Raw genomic sequence first — 13,716 nt, forward strand, 5'->3', positions numbered from 1 at the left:
GGTTGGGGTCTCCATTCACATTATTATTGGTTATAGTGTCTTGTAGACTGCACAGCCGTGTCATCGCCAATTCTCCAGTCATCGGGGACATTTTGTTGTAGGACATCAAAGGAGAAACTGATCAGCAGGCCTGTTTCTTCCACCGGGCACAATGGGCGACCCTGTGAAAGAAACAAGGAGGTGGCAGCCCACCCCACTTTCCCCGGTGAAAAAAAAAAAAAGTACTCCCCTTTCGGCACTCACTGCGGCTCCTCTTCTCCAGCAAGTATCACGACCCAGCTCCGTGCACTGCGCCTGCGCGCACACTATGCGGCACATTTACTTACCCGTCTGGAGGAGTTCACAGAAAATGCATTGTCCGACTGTAATGCACAGTGCGGCGATTTACTAAGATCGTGCACCCAATATCCTGCATGTGTCGCTTCCCCACTCCGGTCCGACAGAGTTCACCTTCTACTTCCTGGTGCATGTAAGTGCATTGTCTTGTGACACAATTTGAAAGTTAAATGCCGCTTTCAGTCCAAATCAGTCGGATCGTCCAACGGCCCACCCCCACAATTTCTGCTGCGTGGAAGCCAGCACCGATACGACACAATCCAATCGCGTGCGACACAATCCCCTGTTAAATACCTGTCACAGCCGCGCAAAACACGAAGGCCCTGGAAAGTCTGACGAAAGTGCGTCCGCTGACCCTTAGTAAATAAGCCCCTATGTTTCACAATACTTGCTGAAGACAGATGGGGGGAGAAGAGGAGCCACAGTGAGTGTTGGAAGGTGAGTACTTACTATATTTTTTTAAATGTGAAGGAGCTGTCTATATACAGGGGAGTGGGGGGGGGAGGATGCCCCATACAGGGGAGTGGGGGGGGGGGGGAGGATGCCCCATACAGGGGAGTGGGGGGGGGGGGAGGATGCCCCATACAGGGGATGAGAGGCGCTTCTACCATAACCATAGACAGGGGATATCCTCTACACCTAGAGGAGAGGAGGTTCTACCATCACCATAGACAGGGGTATCCTCCACACCTAGAGGAGAGGTGGTTCTACCATCACCAAAAACAGGGGACATCCTCTATACCTAGAGGAGAGGAGGTTCTACCATGACCATAGACAGGGGGCATCCTCTATACCTAGAGGAGAGGAGGTTCTACCATCACCATAGACAGGGGGCATCCTCTACACCTAGAGGAGAGGAGGCTCTACCATCACCATAGACAGGGGGCATCCTCTACACCTAGAGGAGAGGAGGCTCTACCATCACCATAGACAGGGGGCATCCTCTACACCTAGAGGAGAGGAGGCTCTACCATCACCATAGACAGGGGCATACTCTACACCTAGAGGAGAGACAGTACTACCATCACCATAGACAGGGGGCATCCTCTACACCTAGAGGAGAGGAGGTTCTACCATCACCATAGACAGGGGGCATCCTCTACACCTAGAGGAGAGGCAGCTCTACCATCACCATAGACAGGGGGCATCCTCTACACCTAGAGGAGAGGAGGCTCTACCATCACCATAGACAGGGGGCATCCTCTACACCTAGAGGAGGGGAGGTTCTACCATCACCATAGACAGGGGGCATCCTCTATACCTAGAGGAGAGGAGGTTCTACCATCACCATAAACAGGGGGCATCCTCTACACCTAGAGGAGAGGATGTTCTACCATCACCATAGACAGGGGGCATCCTCTACACCTAGAGGAGAGGATGTTCTACCATCACCATAGACAGGGGGCATCCTCTATACCTAGAGGAGAGGATGTTCTACCATCACCATAGGCAGGGGGTATCCTCTACACCTAGAGGAGGGGAGGTTCTACCATCACCATAGACAGGGGGCATCCTCTATACCTAGAGGAGAGGAGGTTCTACCATCACCATAAACAGGGGACATCCTCTACACCTAGAGGAGAGGAGATTCTACCATCACCATAGACAGGGGGCATCCTCTACACCTAGAGGAGAGGTGACTCTACCATCACCATAGACAGGGGGCATCCTCTACACCTAGAGGAGAGGATGTTCTACCATCACCATAGACAGGGGACATCCTCTACACCTAGAGGAGAGGCAGTTCTACCATCACCATAGACAGGGGACATCCTCTACACCTAGAGGAGAGGAGGTTCTACCATCACCATAGACAGGGGGCATCCTCTACACCTAGAAGAGAGGAGGCTTTACCATCACTATCGATAAGGCCTTCCTGTGCGCATAGAGAAAACCGCATCTTCACCATTGCAGATCAGAGCTGAATAAATGAGCAGTGAAGTCATAAGCAAATTATCACTGATCTCTGCTCCAGGGTACAAAGGTGGTGATGAGGACACAAGGGGGCGCTGGTGTGCACTAATACACTAGTAACTCTACACCGCAACGGATGCGTTTTTAACGCATGTGTTTTTTAAAATCTGAAAACGCACTAACTAAAAACGGCCTAAAAATGCCATGTGTGTCACCACCCTAAGGGTGGTGGCACATGTGGCGTTTTCAACCCGTTTTTGAACCGTTTTTAAGCAGTCCGTTAAAAAACGCATGCGTTTTAAAAACGCAACCAATTACCGATTTCAAAAAACGCATGCGTTTTTTAATGGACTGCTTAAAAACGTCCCCAAAATGAGTTCAAAACGCCACGTGTACCACCAGGGTGATGTCACACATGGCGTGTTTACGCCGCTTTTGGGACGTTTTTAGTTTAAAAAATGCATCCTTTTTTAAAAATGCATGAGTTTTTGTCCGTTTTAATTGCGCAAATTCGGAAAACCGGACAAAACCGCATGCTTTTTTTAACGCATGCGGTTTTTATGATCTGTAAACTAAAAACGGCCCAAAAACGGCCTAAAAACACCATGTGTGTCACCACCCTTGGGTGAAGACAGAAGTGGCGTTTTTAGGCCGTTTTTGGATCGTTAAAAACGCATGCGGTAAAAAACGCATGCGTTTTTGACCAGTTTGAATTAAGATAATTGGTCAAACCTGTCAAAAAACATGCCCAAAAACGGCCTAAGGCCGGCGCCACACAGGGCGCTTTGTCTGCGCTTGCAAACGCAGACAAAGTCGCGCCCACCGGGGCGGGCCTCGGGCCGATCGCATTGGCATTTCTATGGAAACGCCTGCGATCGGGAACGAGCCGCCGGTGTTTCGCGTTAATTTAACGCGAAACACCGGCGGCTCGTTCCCGATCGCAGGCGTTTCCATAGAAACGCCGATGCGATCGGGCCGAGGCCCGCCCCGGTGGGCGCGACTTTGTCTGCGTTTGCGTTTGCAAGCGCAGACAAAGCGCCCTGTGTGGCGCCGGCCTAAGGGTGATGTCAGACGTGCCGTCTTGGCTGTGTTTGCAAACGCAGACCAAGCCACACCCATAGGGGGCGGGCCGCGGCCTGATCGAATCGGCGTTTCGAAACGCCTGTGATCGGGAACGAGCCGCTGGTGTTTTGCATTGAATTAAGATAAATAGGTAGCAAGCAGCCGAACACATGGAAAACGGTCAAAAACGCATCACCCTAAGGGTGAAGACACACATGGCGTTTTTGGGCCGTTTTTACTAAGTGCGTTTTCAGATCGTTAAAAACGCATGCGTTAAAAAACGCATCCGTTTTTTAAAAACGCATGCGTTTTTTGAAAACGCATGCGTTTTTGTCCGTTTTCTGAAATTGCGCAATGAAAACGGACAAAAACGCATGCGTTTTCAAAAACGGATGCGTTTTTAAAAACGGATGCGTTTTTTAACGTATGCGTTTTTAACGATCTGAAAACGCACTTAGTAAAAACGGCCCAAAAACGCCATGTGTGTCTTCACCCTAAAGGCCGCGGTCACACGTTCCGCTAGCGTTGCGTTCATAACGCGGCGCTAGCGCACAGGGGGCAGGCCTCTGCCCGCTTGTAAATGCGTTTCCTAGGAAATGCATATGTGATCGGGCCGAGGCCCGCCCCCTGTTGCTAGCGTCCCGTTATGAAAGCAACGCTAGCGGAACGTGTGACCGCAGCAATCTACACATGCCGCATATTATGTATTTTCTGCATTATGATTCACAATGTTTGCAGATAGCTCTGAGGTTCATGTGGCGTTTACATTGAGTTGACATTGTGTTCTGTAACAGCGTTTCGAAATGCAGTGTAAGCGCCAGGTGTGAACACAGCCCTGTGTTTATGAGGAATTCTGTTATATCCAGTACAGGATTTTTTAATTCGTGTTCCTTTTACACATTTTTTTTTTTTTTACACTCAACATTACAAAAAAATTACTAAAATATTATCACATCAAAGGGGAAAAAATTTAAAATGTGTATTATTTTTTCTTTACGGTTTTTATTATATAAGCACGAATGGTCACAAAGGACTTGTATTTTAACAGAGGCTCCGGGCAGTTGCACAGTGTGTGTCTGTTTCCACCAGGCGTCGCCCTTATAGTTGGAGGTTATACAGCCCTAGCACTGACTGGGGAAAAGGTCACACAAGATGGCGGCGCAGGCTGTGCTGAGGAGCTCGGCTCGCGCGCGGCTTCTCTCAGGTGCGTGTGCTCCCGCCCTAACCAACCGCCACTTCCCGGGCACCCCGCTCCCCGCTGTAGTAGTGGCGCCAAACTCCCCCCGCCTCGGTTTCCCGCGCTGCGCGGCCGCTGCTCAGTCAGTCAGTGACATTGAGCCTCACAGTTACCTCACACCTATCATTAGAGGGCAGTCACTGCCCGGGTCTATGACAGAAGAGCCCCCTAATGATAGACTCGGGTACTAATGGAGGAAGGCAACCTGTGTAGCCATGTTTTGGGTTTACACCGTCCCCCCTCATTATCGTGGAGGTTTGGGATTTTATTATAAATCACAGATTTGTCGGCCATATGTGATAATGGAAACAAATATGTAAAGAGCAATACAGTTCACAGCACATACATTTATGCAGTCTATACACATTTATGTACCAAAGATTAAATTATATAAGATTTCATGACATAACTTTTCTATTTCTGAAATCTGTAATTTAAGGGAAACTTTAGTTTCTATCTTTATGCAAATGAGCTGCTAAGTGCAACAGGGGCGGGGTCTGGTGCCTCCTAGTGCACCTGTTTACTTCTTCCCCCAGGGGATGTCAATTTGGTAGATACAACTGAAAACAGCTCTTTGACCCAAACTGATGGATTTATAGAATATTTGTAGACAATTTGCGCTTGAATTTCGTTTTGTAATGCATTTTAAGTGTATTAGAAGTGACTCTTCCCTATAAAGACCTGAACTTTTGCAAAACCGAAGTTGCATGAGGTCACATTCACCTGCGTTTTTTATTGCATTTTGAGTAAACCACATAAAGTTTCATAGGATGCGTTTGAAAACGCCGCATGTGAACACGGCCGAAGGCCCCACAGATGTACTGTGTGTACTTCCCAATCTGGATCTGGATGTCCCGAGCCTCTAGACACAAATAAAGGGGTTGTCCACCAGAAAATAACTAGCATGAATTATTATTGTTTGAAAAGTTATTACGATTTCTAGTATACTTTCTGTACCAATACTTAACTTTTTTCTTTTTTAGATCACTGCTTGCTGTCATTCTATGTCTACTTCCTGCAGATAAACACGGTCCCTGGTCATGTGATGTCTACAGGAAGTAAACAATGAACCTTCTTGTTGAGTGACAGCAAGCAGAGATCTTGGAAACCTTGAAGAATTAATACAGAAAGTGTATTGGGAAAATGTGTAACTTTTTATTACACAAACCACATCAAATATTTGGTGGAATGTGGTTAAATTGGACAACCCCTTTGAATGTGAAAATATGTGATGATATTATGGTGCCTAACAGCTTCAGAACCGCAGACAGCAGTGGCTACGGCGGGCACAGATAGGTGGTATACAAGAAAGGCTAAAATAAAGGGGTTATTATGATATGACGGTGCACCAGGATTGAAAGTCGATGGTGCCTGTTACCGATCGCATGCATTTCTATAGCAATACATACGTCATCAGGGAGAGTTCCTCCCCGTTCCATCCGCATTGCGTTTGGAAATGCAAACCAGAAGGGACGCGTGAATGCAGCCTGACCGCCGTTTGTATCACCGTACCGCCGCCGGGCCGCCATTACAGTCTATGGGGATGTATATGTGGCCGCATGTACATCCCCCCAGACGGCCGTGTGAAGGAACTAAAAATCAGTGCAAAAATCTTGTACAAATGTGCTATCATTTATATAGATGTTTGACAACTTTCATCATTTGATTCCTTAGGTGCGTTTTGTGCCCAAAGAGGTGGCCCGGCACTATGGCAACACCACCAGAACCAGAGAGCGTTCAGTAATGGCAAGATTTTGGTAGAAATGGATGAAGCAACAGGTATAGATTATAAATATATATATACGCAGCAAGGGTTTATCTCTGGTATTGGGTTGTGTACAGTGGGGGTTCTGACAAAGGGACTGGATTTGGGCATTTAAAATGTACTGAGCTTATCTGGGGTCTATAGCTGCAAGGCCTTCTTAAAGGGGTCATGTATACCTTATGTGCTTATGGAGCAGGGCACTGGTTAAAAAAAAAAAAAGCGGCATGCATATTTTAACTAGGTGTTAAAAATATGTTCTTTTCTAAAATGTTGGCAGATATGTCCAATGTTCCCACAGAGGTGTTTATCTCTGTCACTGAATAATCAGTGATTTAACTTTTAATTTTTTGCATGTAGTTTTTGAGGCTAAAACCAGGAATAGATTGAAAATAAAAGGACAAGCAGCACCTGTTCTTTATCCTTCCTTATAATGCTTTAAAAAAAACACATGCAACTAAAAAAACTGACCATGTAAACAGAGTCCAAGCACCTGCTGTATCCTGATCAGGTTGCTGCTTGGGATGCTTTGCTTTTTGATCACAGGACTCTGCTGGAATCTCATGTTTCCGATAAGGAACAAATAATGCAGCTTTTGTTTGTGTCTCAGGGGTGGCAGTCATGAAAATGAAGAATCCTCCAGTGAATAGCCTCAGCCTGGACTTTCTTACAGAGTTCTCTATCAGTCTAGAGAAGCTGGAAATAGACCGTAGCTGCCGTGGGCTTATCCTGACTTCTGTAAGTACTATAGACAATGGCGATGGCGAACCTTTTAGAGACTGAGTGCCCAAACTACAATGAAAACCAACCTATTTATCGCAAAGTTGCAACAGGGTCCTTGCTCCTTGTTCTGTTGATTGTATCGTCTCCCTGAGAACACCAATACAGTAGAAAGGAGGTGATATTCGATTAAGAAGAATCACATGACCTGGAAAAGTGTTTACAATGATAATCCAGCTCTTTCCACACCTTCTCCCTCCTCTATAAGTCCCAGACAGCCGCCCTAGGCACATCCTAGACTTCCTCGGGCATCCTGTCTGGAGAACTCTGTGCTAGGGTGACAGCCTGGGTGCTCACAGAGAGGGCTTTGAGAGCCACCACTGGCCTAGTGTAATGTATGATTGTGTAAATCCCTTTAAATTGACCTCATCAAGGTCAGACAGGTGACATATTCTAATATATTCCGGAGTAATCCTCAATGTATCCTTGCTACGTATGGATCATGATGTGAACACAGCCTAACAACTACCGTATATTCCGGCGTATAAGACGACCTGGTGTATAAGACGACCCCCCTACTTTCCTGTTTAAAATATAGAATTTAAGATATATTCGCCGTATAAGACTACCCCTTTTCCAACGCATACAAAACACCGGTAAAAATTTAAAAAAAAACATTTGAATTTAACATGGTCCTTTTTTTAATGTAAATTCTTATGACATGCAGGTATATAGCCGGAAAACTGTCGCTCATAAACATAAGGCATACAACAACAACATTACCATTACAGCACAGCCCCCAGTAGTATACAGCACAGCCCCCAGTAGTATACAGCACTGCCCCCAATAGTATACAGCCCAGCCCCCAGTAGTATGCAGCCCAGCCCCCAGTAGTATGCAGCCCAGCCCCCAGTAGTATGCAGCCCAGCCCCCAGTAGTATGCAGCCCAGCCCCCAGTAGTATGCAGCCCAGCCCCCAGTAGTATGCAGCCCAGCCCCCAGTAGTATGCAGCCCAGCCCCCAGTAGTATGCAGCCCAGCCCCCAGTAGTATGCAGCCCAGCCCCCAGTAGTATGCAGCCCAGCCCCCAGTAGTATGCAGCCCAGCCCCCAGTAGTATGCAGCCCAGCCCCCAGTAGTATGCAGCCCAGCCCCCAGTAGTATGCAGCCCAGCCCCCAGTAGTATGCAGCCCAGCCCCCAGTAGTATGCAGCCCAGCCCCCAGTAGTATACAGCCCAGCCCCCAGTAGTATACAGCACTTCCCCCAGTAGTATACAGCACTTCCCCCAGTAGTATACAGCACAGCCCCCAATAGTATACAGCTCTGCCCCCAGTAGTATACAGCTCTGCCCCCAGTAGTATACAGCACAGCCCCCAGTAGTATACAGCCCAGCCCCCAGTAGTATGCAGCCCAGCCCCCAGTAGTATGCAGCCCAGCCCCCAGTAGTATGCAGCCCAGCCCCCAGTAGTATACAGCCCAGCCCCCAGTAGTATACAGCCCAGCCCCCAGTAGTATACAGCCCAGCCCCCAGTAGTATACAGCCCAGCCCCCAGTAGTATACAGCCCAGCCCCCAGTAGTATACAGCCCAGCCCCCAGTAATATGCAGCCCAGCCCCCAGTAGTATGCAGCCCAGCCCCCAGTAGTATACAGCCCAGCCCCCAGTAGTATACAGCCCAGCCCCCAGTAGTATACAGCCCAGCCCCCAGTAGTATACAGCCCAGCCCCCAGTAGTATACAGCCCAGCCCCCAGTAGTATACAGCCCAGCCCCCAGTAGTATACAGCCCAGCCCCCAGTAGTATACAGCCCAGCCCCCAGTAGTATACAGCCCAGCCCCCAGTAGTATACAGCCCAGCCCCCAGTAGTATACAGCCCAGCCCCCAGTAGTATACAGCACTTCCCCCAGTAGTATACAGCACAGCCCCCAGTAGTATACAGCACTGCCCCCAATAGTATACAGCACAGCCCCCAGTAGTATACAGCACTGCCCCCAGTAGTATACAGCTCTGCCCCCAGTAGTATACAGCTCTGCCCCCAGTAGTATGCAGCCCAGCCCCCAGTAGTATACAGCCCAGCCCCCAGTAGTATACAGCCCAGCCCCCAGTAGTATACAGCCCAGCCCCCAGTAGTATACAGCCCAGCCCCCAGTAGTATACAGCCCAGCCCCCAGTAGCATACAGCCCAGCCCCCAGTAGCATACAGCCCAGCCCCCAGTAGCATACAGCCCAGCCCCCAGTAGCATACAGCCCTGCCCCCAGTAGCATGCAGCCCAGCCCCCAGTAGCATGCAGCCCAGCCCCCAGTAGCATGCAGCCCAGCCCCCAGTAGCATACAGCCCAGCCCCCAGTAGCATACAGCCCAGCCCCCAGTAGCATACAGCCCTGCCCCCAGTAGCATGCAGCCCAGCCCCCAGTAGCATGCAGCCCAGCCCCCAGTAGCATGCAGCCCAGCCCCCAGTAGCATGCAGCCCAGCCCCCAGTAGCATGCAGCCCAGCCCCCAGTAGCATGCAGCCCAGCCCCCAGTAGCATGCAGCCCAGCCCCCAGTAGCATGCAGCCCAGCCCCCAGTAGCATGCAGCCCAGCCCCCAGTAGCATGCAGCCCAGCCCCCAGTAGCATGCAGCCCAGCCCCCAGTAGCATGCAGCCCAGCCCAGCATAAAAAAAAAAAAAAAACTTATATACTCACCCTCCGGTGGCCCCGATGTGCTGCGCTGCTCCCCCGATGTCTGCGCGGCTCGTCTTCAGTGTTCCGCGCCGTCTTCTTTCTTCTGCTGGGCGCTGCCATTGATCTTCCCCGGCAGGTGCCTAGTATGACGCACCGCTGCTGGGAAAAACATGGCGGCGCCCAGCAGAAGAAAGAAGACGGCGCTGAAGACTGAAGACGAACCGCGCAGACATCGGGGCCAACGGAGGGGGAGTATGCGCCCCGATGTCTTTTTGAGGCTGCCGGCAGCCATCGCTGTGAAAACACCCGCGATCGGTGCTAGCACCGATCGCAGGTGTTACCGGTAAGCAGCAAAGACTTACCGGCTATGGAGAGGGCTCAGCCCGTGAGCCCTCTCCATGCATCGGGACCCGACCGCCGCCGTGATTACCGCCGTATAAGACGACCCCAGAGAAGACAGAAGATTTTTCTGTCTTCAAAAGTCGTCTTATACGCCGGAATATACGGTATATCAGCTTAGTCTTCTAATTTTGGTACAATGTGAAATTCCATATTATTCAGCACTATGTGCTGGAAACAAGTGGCATATTTTTTGTGAACAATCACAAGTGTTAAAGTCTAAACACATCTGCGATTGGGTGAAGCTCCTCCATGCTGCGCTCGAATTGCTGTTCTAAACGTAATTCAAGCGGAGCGTGTAAACATAGCCGTAGTCGAAATCAACCATATTATGTAGGTAGCTGGACGGAGGGCATGTTGCCTGTTTACCGGATTGCATTTATTAGCCTGTATTCATATTTTCAAAGTTGACAACAGTCCAAAACTTTCCTGGAAAGCGAATGTGTTTTGCTCAAGAGTAATGGGGCCTAAATGTTCTGATTGTTGACAATGAAAAGCTTTTATGTATACATACGTGTTGGCGTCACAATTCCTTATTGAAGGGAAGAACAGAACTTGGATGGGTTCTATCCATGTTGTTTCCTGAAACCACCTACGTTAGTAATCCCCCCATCTGCTTCCAGTACATATCCCTTTTTGTGATATCAGATATCCCCCAGGGTGGGTTCAGTTTCTCAGATGAAGTTTTTGAAGCCAAAAGCATGTGTGGGTCATTATGAGTGAGGATTATCATTCAGGCTGCAGTCACACGTGGCGTTTTGAACCCGTTTTTAAGCAGTCCGTAAAAAAACTGCATGCGTTTTTTTTAAAACTCATCCGTTTTGACAGGTTTTATCGATTTATCTTAATTAAAACTGGTCAAAAACTGTGCGTTTTTTAAAAAACTGGTTCAAAACGCAACGTGTGACCACAGCCTGAGAAAGAAGTGCATCAAAAACTGCATCTGAAAAACTGAACGCACTCTCAGTGTAGTATTTGGGAAACTCCTTCAATGAAAATGCTTTGTCCTTGTTTTTTATTCCTTTTATTTATATTATTTTTCCAGGCAGTTTCTAAAATCTTCTCTGCCGGGCTGGACATAACAGAGATGTCTGGAAAAAGTAATGAGCACTATGCTGCCTTCTGGAGAGCTGTGCAGGAAATGTGGTTGAAGTTGTACGGGTCCAATATGGTGACAATCGCAGCCATTAACGTAGGTGCATTCTAAAAAAATTGCAAGTTTAACACTTTGGGATATTTTTAGAACTTATCACTGTTATCCTATGTGAATCTTTACAAACTATAGTAGGAACTAATTTTGAGTCTTAATCCTACAGGGTTCAAGCCCGGCTGGTGGTTGCCTCATGGCCTTATGTTGTGATTACCGAATCATGGCTGACAACCCTAAATTTGCAATTGGCTTGAATGAGACACAACTTGGCATAGTTGCTCCATTCTGGTAATGTGTAAATTTGCTGAAATACGTTCAAAGTTTGTTTGTTCCTCCTAACAAAAGAAATACTGTAAGCAGTAGGAGTGTCTGGAATCTGATCTCTTCTATTGTTCATGTAATTCCATGTTTGCTTTGTATTAACCTATTTTGAAGCAAACCTTAAAGGCAACCATTCACCAAGTAAAACACAGTTCTATGCTCAGGTAGCATGTTATAGAGCAGAAGGAGCTGAGCAGATTTTATGTAGTGAAAAAAAACACACTGATGCAACTAATAGATTTTGGTTGATGAAGGCAGGTTGTTATCGCTGGTGTGATTTTGGTGACCTGCACCCAAATAAGAATAGTCACTGGGGCACATTTACTTACTTGTCCCGTTGCGTCTGCCGATCCAGAATGTCCGACGAGGATTCAGAGCTGCCGCGATTCACTTACAGCATGTGCCTGATTTCCTGAATGTGTCGCTTCCCCTACCCGCCCCCGATGTCTGTCGCATGAAAGCCGGTGCTGATGCGCCACAATCCCCTGTGCTATTCAGTGCAGAACAGAAATCGGTCCGCGGACCCTTCGTAAATGTGCCCCACCGAAATGTGGACCTTTTAGAAAATGGATATAGATTTTATGTAGTGTTATAGAGCAGGAGGAGCTGAGCAGATTTTTTATGCATATCTGCAGGCAGCAGGATGTAGCTGGATCTTTCTATGACCAGAAGCAGCCATCTAGTCCTAGATACAGTCCTTTCAGTGACTGACAGCTATTTCTCTATGAATAGGCACACCTTATAACAGCTAATAAGAGATGTTCCACTTAGGATTGGTTAGAACATTACTGTAAAATCCTATGGAACTCCATAAATGCTCTTTTTCTCGGTTTGCCTGACCTGTAGCACTTCCCATGTGAACTTTTAACACCTTTTTGTATTTATTTTAGGTTTAAAGACACCATGATCAACACTATAGGTAATCGTGCCACGGAGCTATCCCTGCAACTGGGCCAGATGTATCCAGCCCCCGAAGCACTAAAATTTGGCCTCGTGGATAAGTTAGTTCCTGAGGATAAAGTACAGAGCACAGCAGCTGCCGCCATGAGCCAGTGGCTTTCTGTTCCAGGTAAGGACGACACATGGAAGGCCCACTAGATATATACTGAATAGCCACAAGGGATGCTGTTTTTGTAAAATTTTTACTTGATTCTGTATGACCTTTTTTTTAGAAGTTCAAGAGATTATTTAGCAATCAAAAAAGTTGAGGTCCCAAAATTGCTCCATTGCATTGAATGCAATTGTGCTGCAAAGCACATCTTGGAGCATTCACGTGTAGAGAGAAACTGGGAAGGAATGCGACCACTAGTAATATAGCTCAATTCAATCTAGGAGTCAAGGTGGTTGTACAATATAAGACTTGCATTGTATTTGTTTGACTGTCACTTACGAATGACACATTGATGAATCAACATGAAGAGATATATATTTCTTTTGTTTGTCCTCCCATACAGATCACGCCCGTCAGCTCACCAAATCCATGATGCGTAAACCCGCAATCGATAGACTAGTGAAACAGCGGGAAGCGGATATCAATAATTTTGTTAGTTTTATCTCAAAAGACTCCATCCAGAAGTCCCTGCAGATCTACATGGACAGACTGAAACAGAAGAAGTAATAGCAGCAGAGCTGATGCTTGTATTTAGTAATCCATAAATAAAACCTGATAGTGATGAAGGTTGAGGTCTCCATTCACACGTATAATTGGTAACAGTGTCTGATAGGGCTGGTAGACTGCCCTTTTTCCAGTCATTGGAGACATATTTGTTCTCGGACATCAAAGGAGAAACTGAGCAGTGGCAAAATGTGATGTAACCAATGACCCAGTTTATGCACTTGTTTTCTGTGCAGATTGTTTAGTACAATGTGCTGGACTGTACCTAGAAAACTGACTTTTAAATTCTGCAGGAATCTTGCATATTCATGGTGTCACTTTCTAATCTTTCTACGAACTTAAAAAAATTAAAATAAAATATTTTGTGAAAAATCATTTCAAACTCTTTTTGGATTATTTACCAAATAAAATGAACCATTGCATAACGGGACCTGACTATAGTGAGCTTCTGTAAGTAAAATATATGTGGGGAATGTTGAATTCTCACATGTTGGAGGAATATGCGTCTGGCAGTGACTTATTTCCTCTTGCTAATTAACC

General features: G+C 47.2%; 1 protein-coding gene across 4 annotated transcripts; it reads left to right on the forward strand.

The window, feature by feature from the left end:
• The first annotated feature begins 3,414 nt into the window (after positions 1-3,414).
• On the forward strand, positions 3,415-13,551 carry ECI1 (enoyl-CoA delta isomerase 1). Of its 4 annotated transcripts, none has more exons than XM_072120186.1 (7): positions 3,415-3,463; positions 6,224-6,328; positions 6,922-7,049; positions 11,136-11,282; positions 11,407-11,528; positions 12,452-12,630; positions 13,016-13,551. In XM_072120186.1, exons 2-7 carry the CDS (start codon positions 6,313-6,315, stop codon positions 13,177-13,179), a joined length of 756 nt encoding a protein of 251 aa, XP_071976287.1. In that variant the 5' UTR covers positions 3,415-3,463; positions 6,224-6,312; the 3' UTR covers positions 13,180-13,551. The 4 variants fall into 4 exon arrangements, with proteins under 4 accessions (XP_071976287.1, XP_071976283.1, XP_071976285.1 ...); XM_072120182.1 differs by lacking the exon at positions 3,415-3,463 and adding an exon at positions 4,368-4,516; XM_072120184.1 differs by lacking the exon at positions 3,415-3,463 and adding an exon at positions 4,641-4,733.
• The last annotated feature ends 165 nt before the right edge of the window (positions 13,552-13,716 follow it).

Source organism: Engystomops pustulosus, chromosome 8, assembly GCF_040894005.1.
Source record: "Engystomops pustulosus chromosome 8, aEngPut4.maternal, whole genome shotgun sequence".
NCBI classification, from domain to species: domain Eukaryota; kingdom Metazoa; phylum Chordata; class Amphibia; order Anura; family Leptodactylidae; genus Engystomops; species Engystomops pustulosus.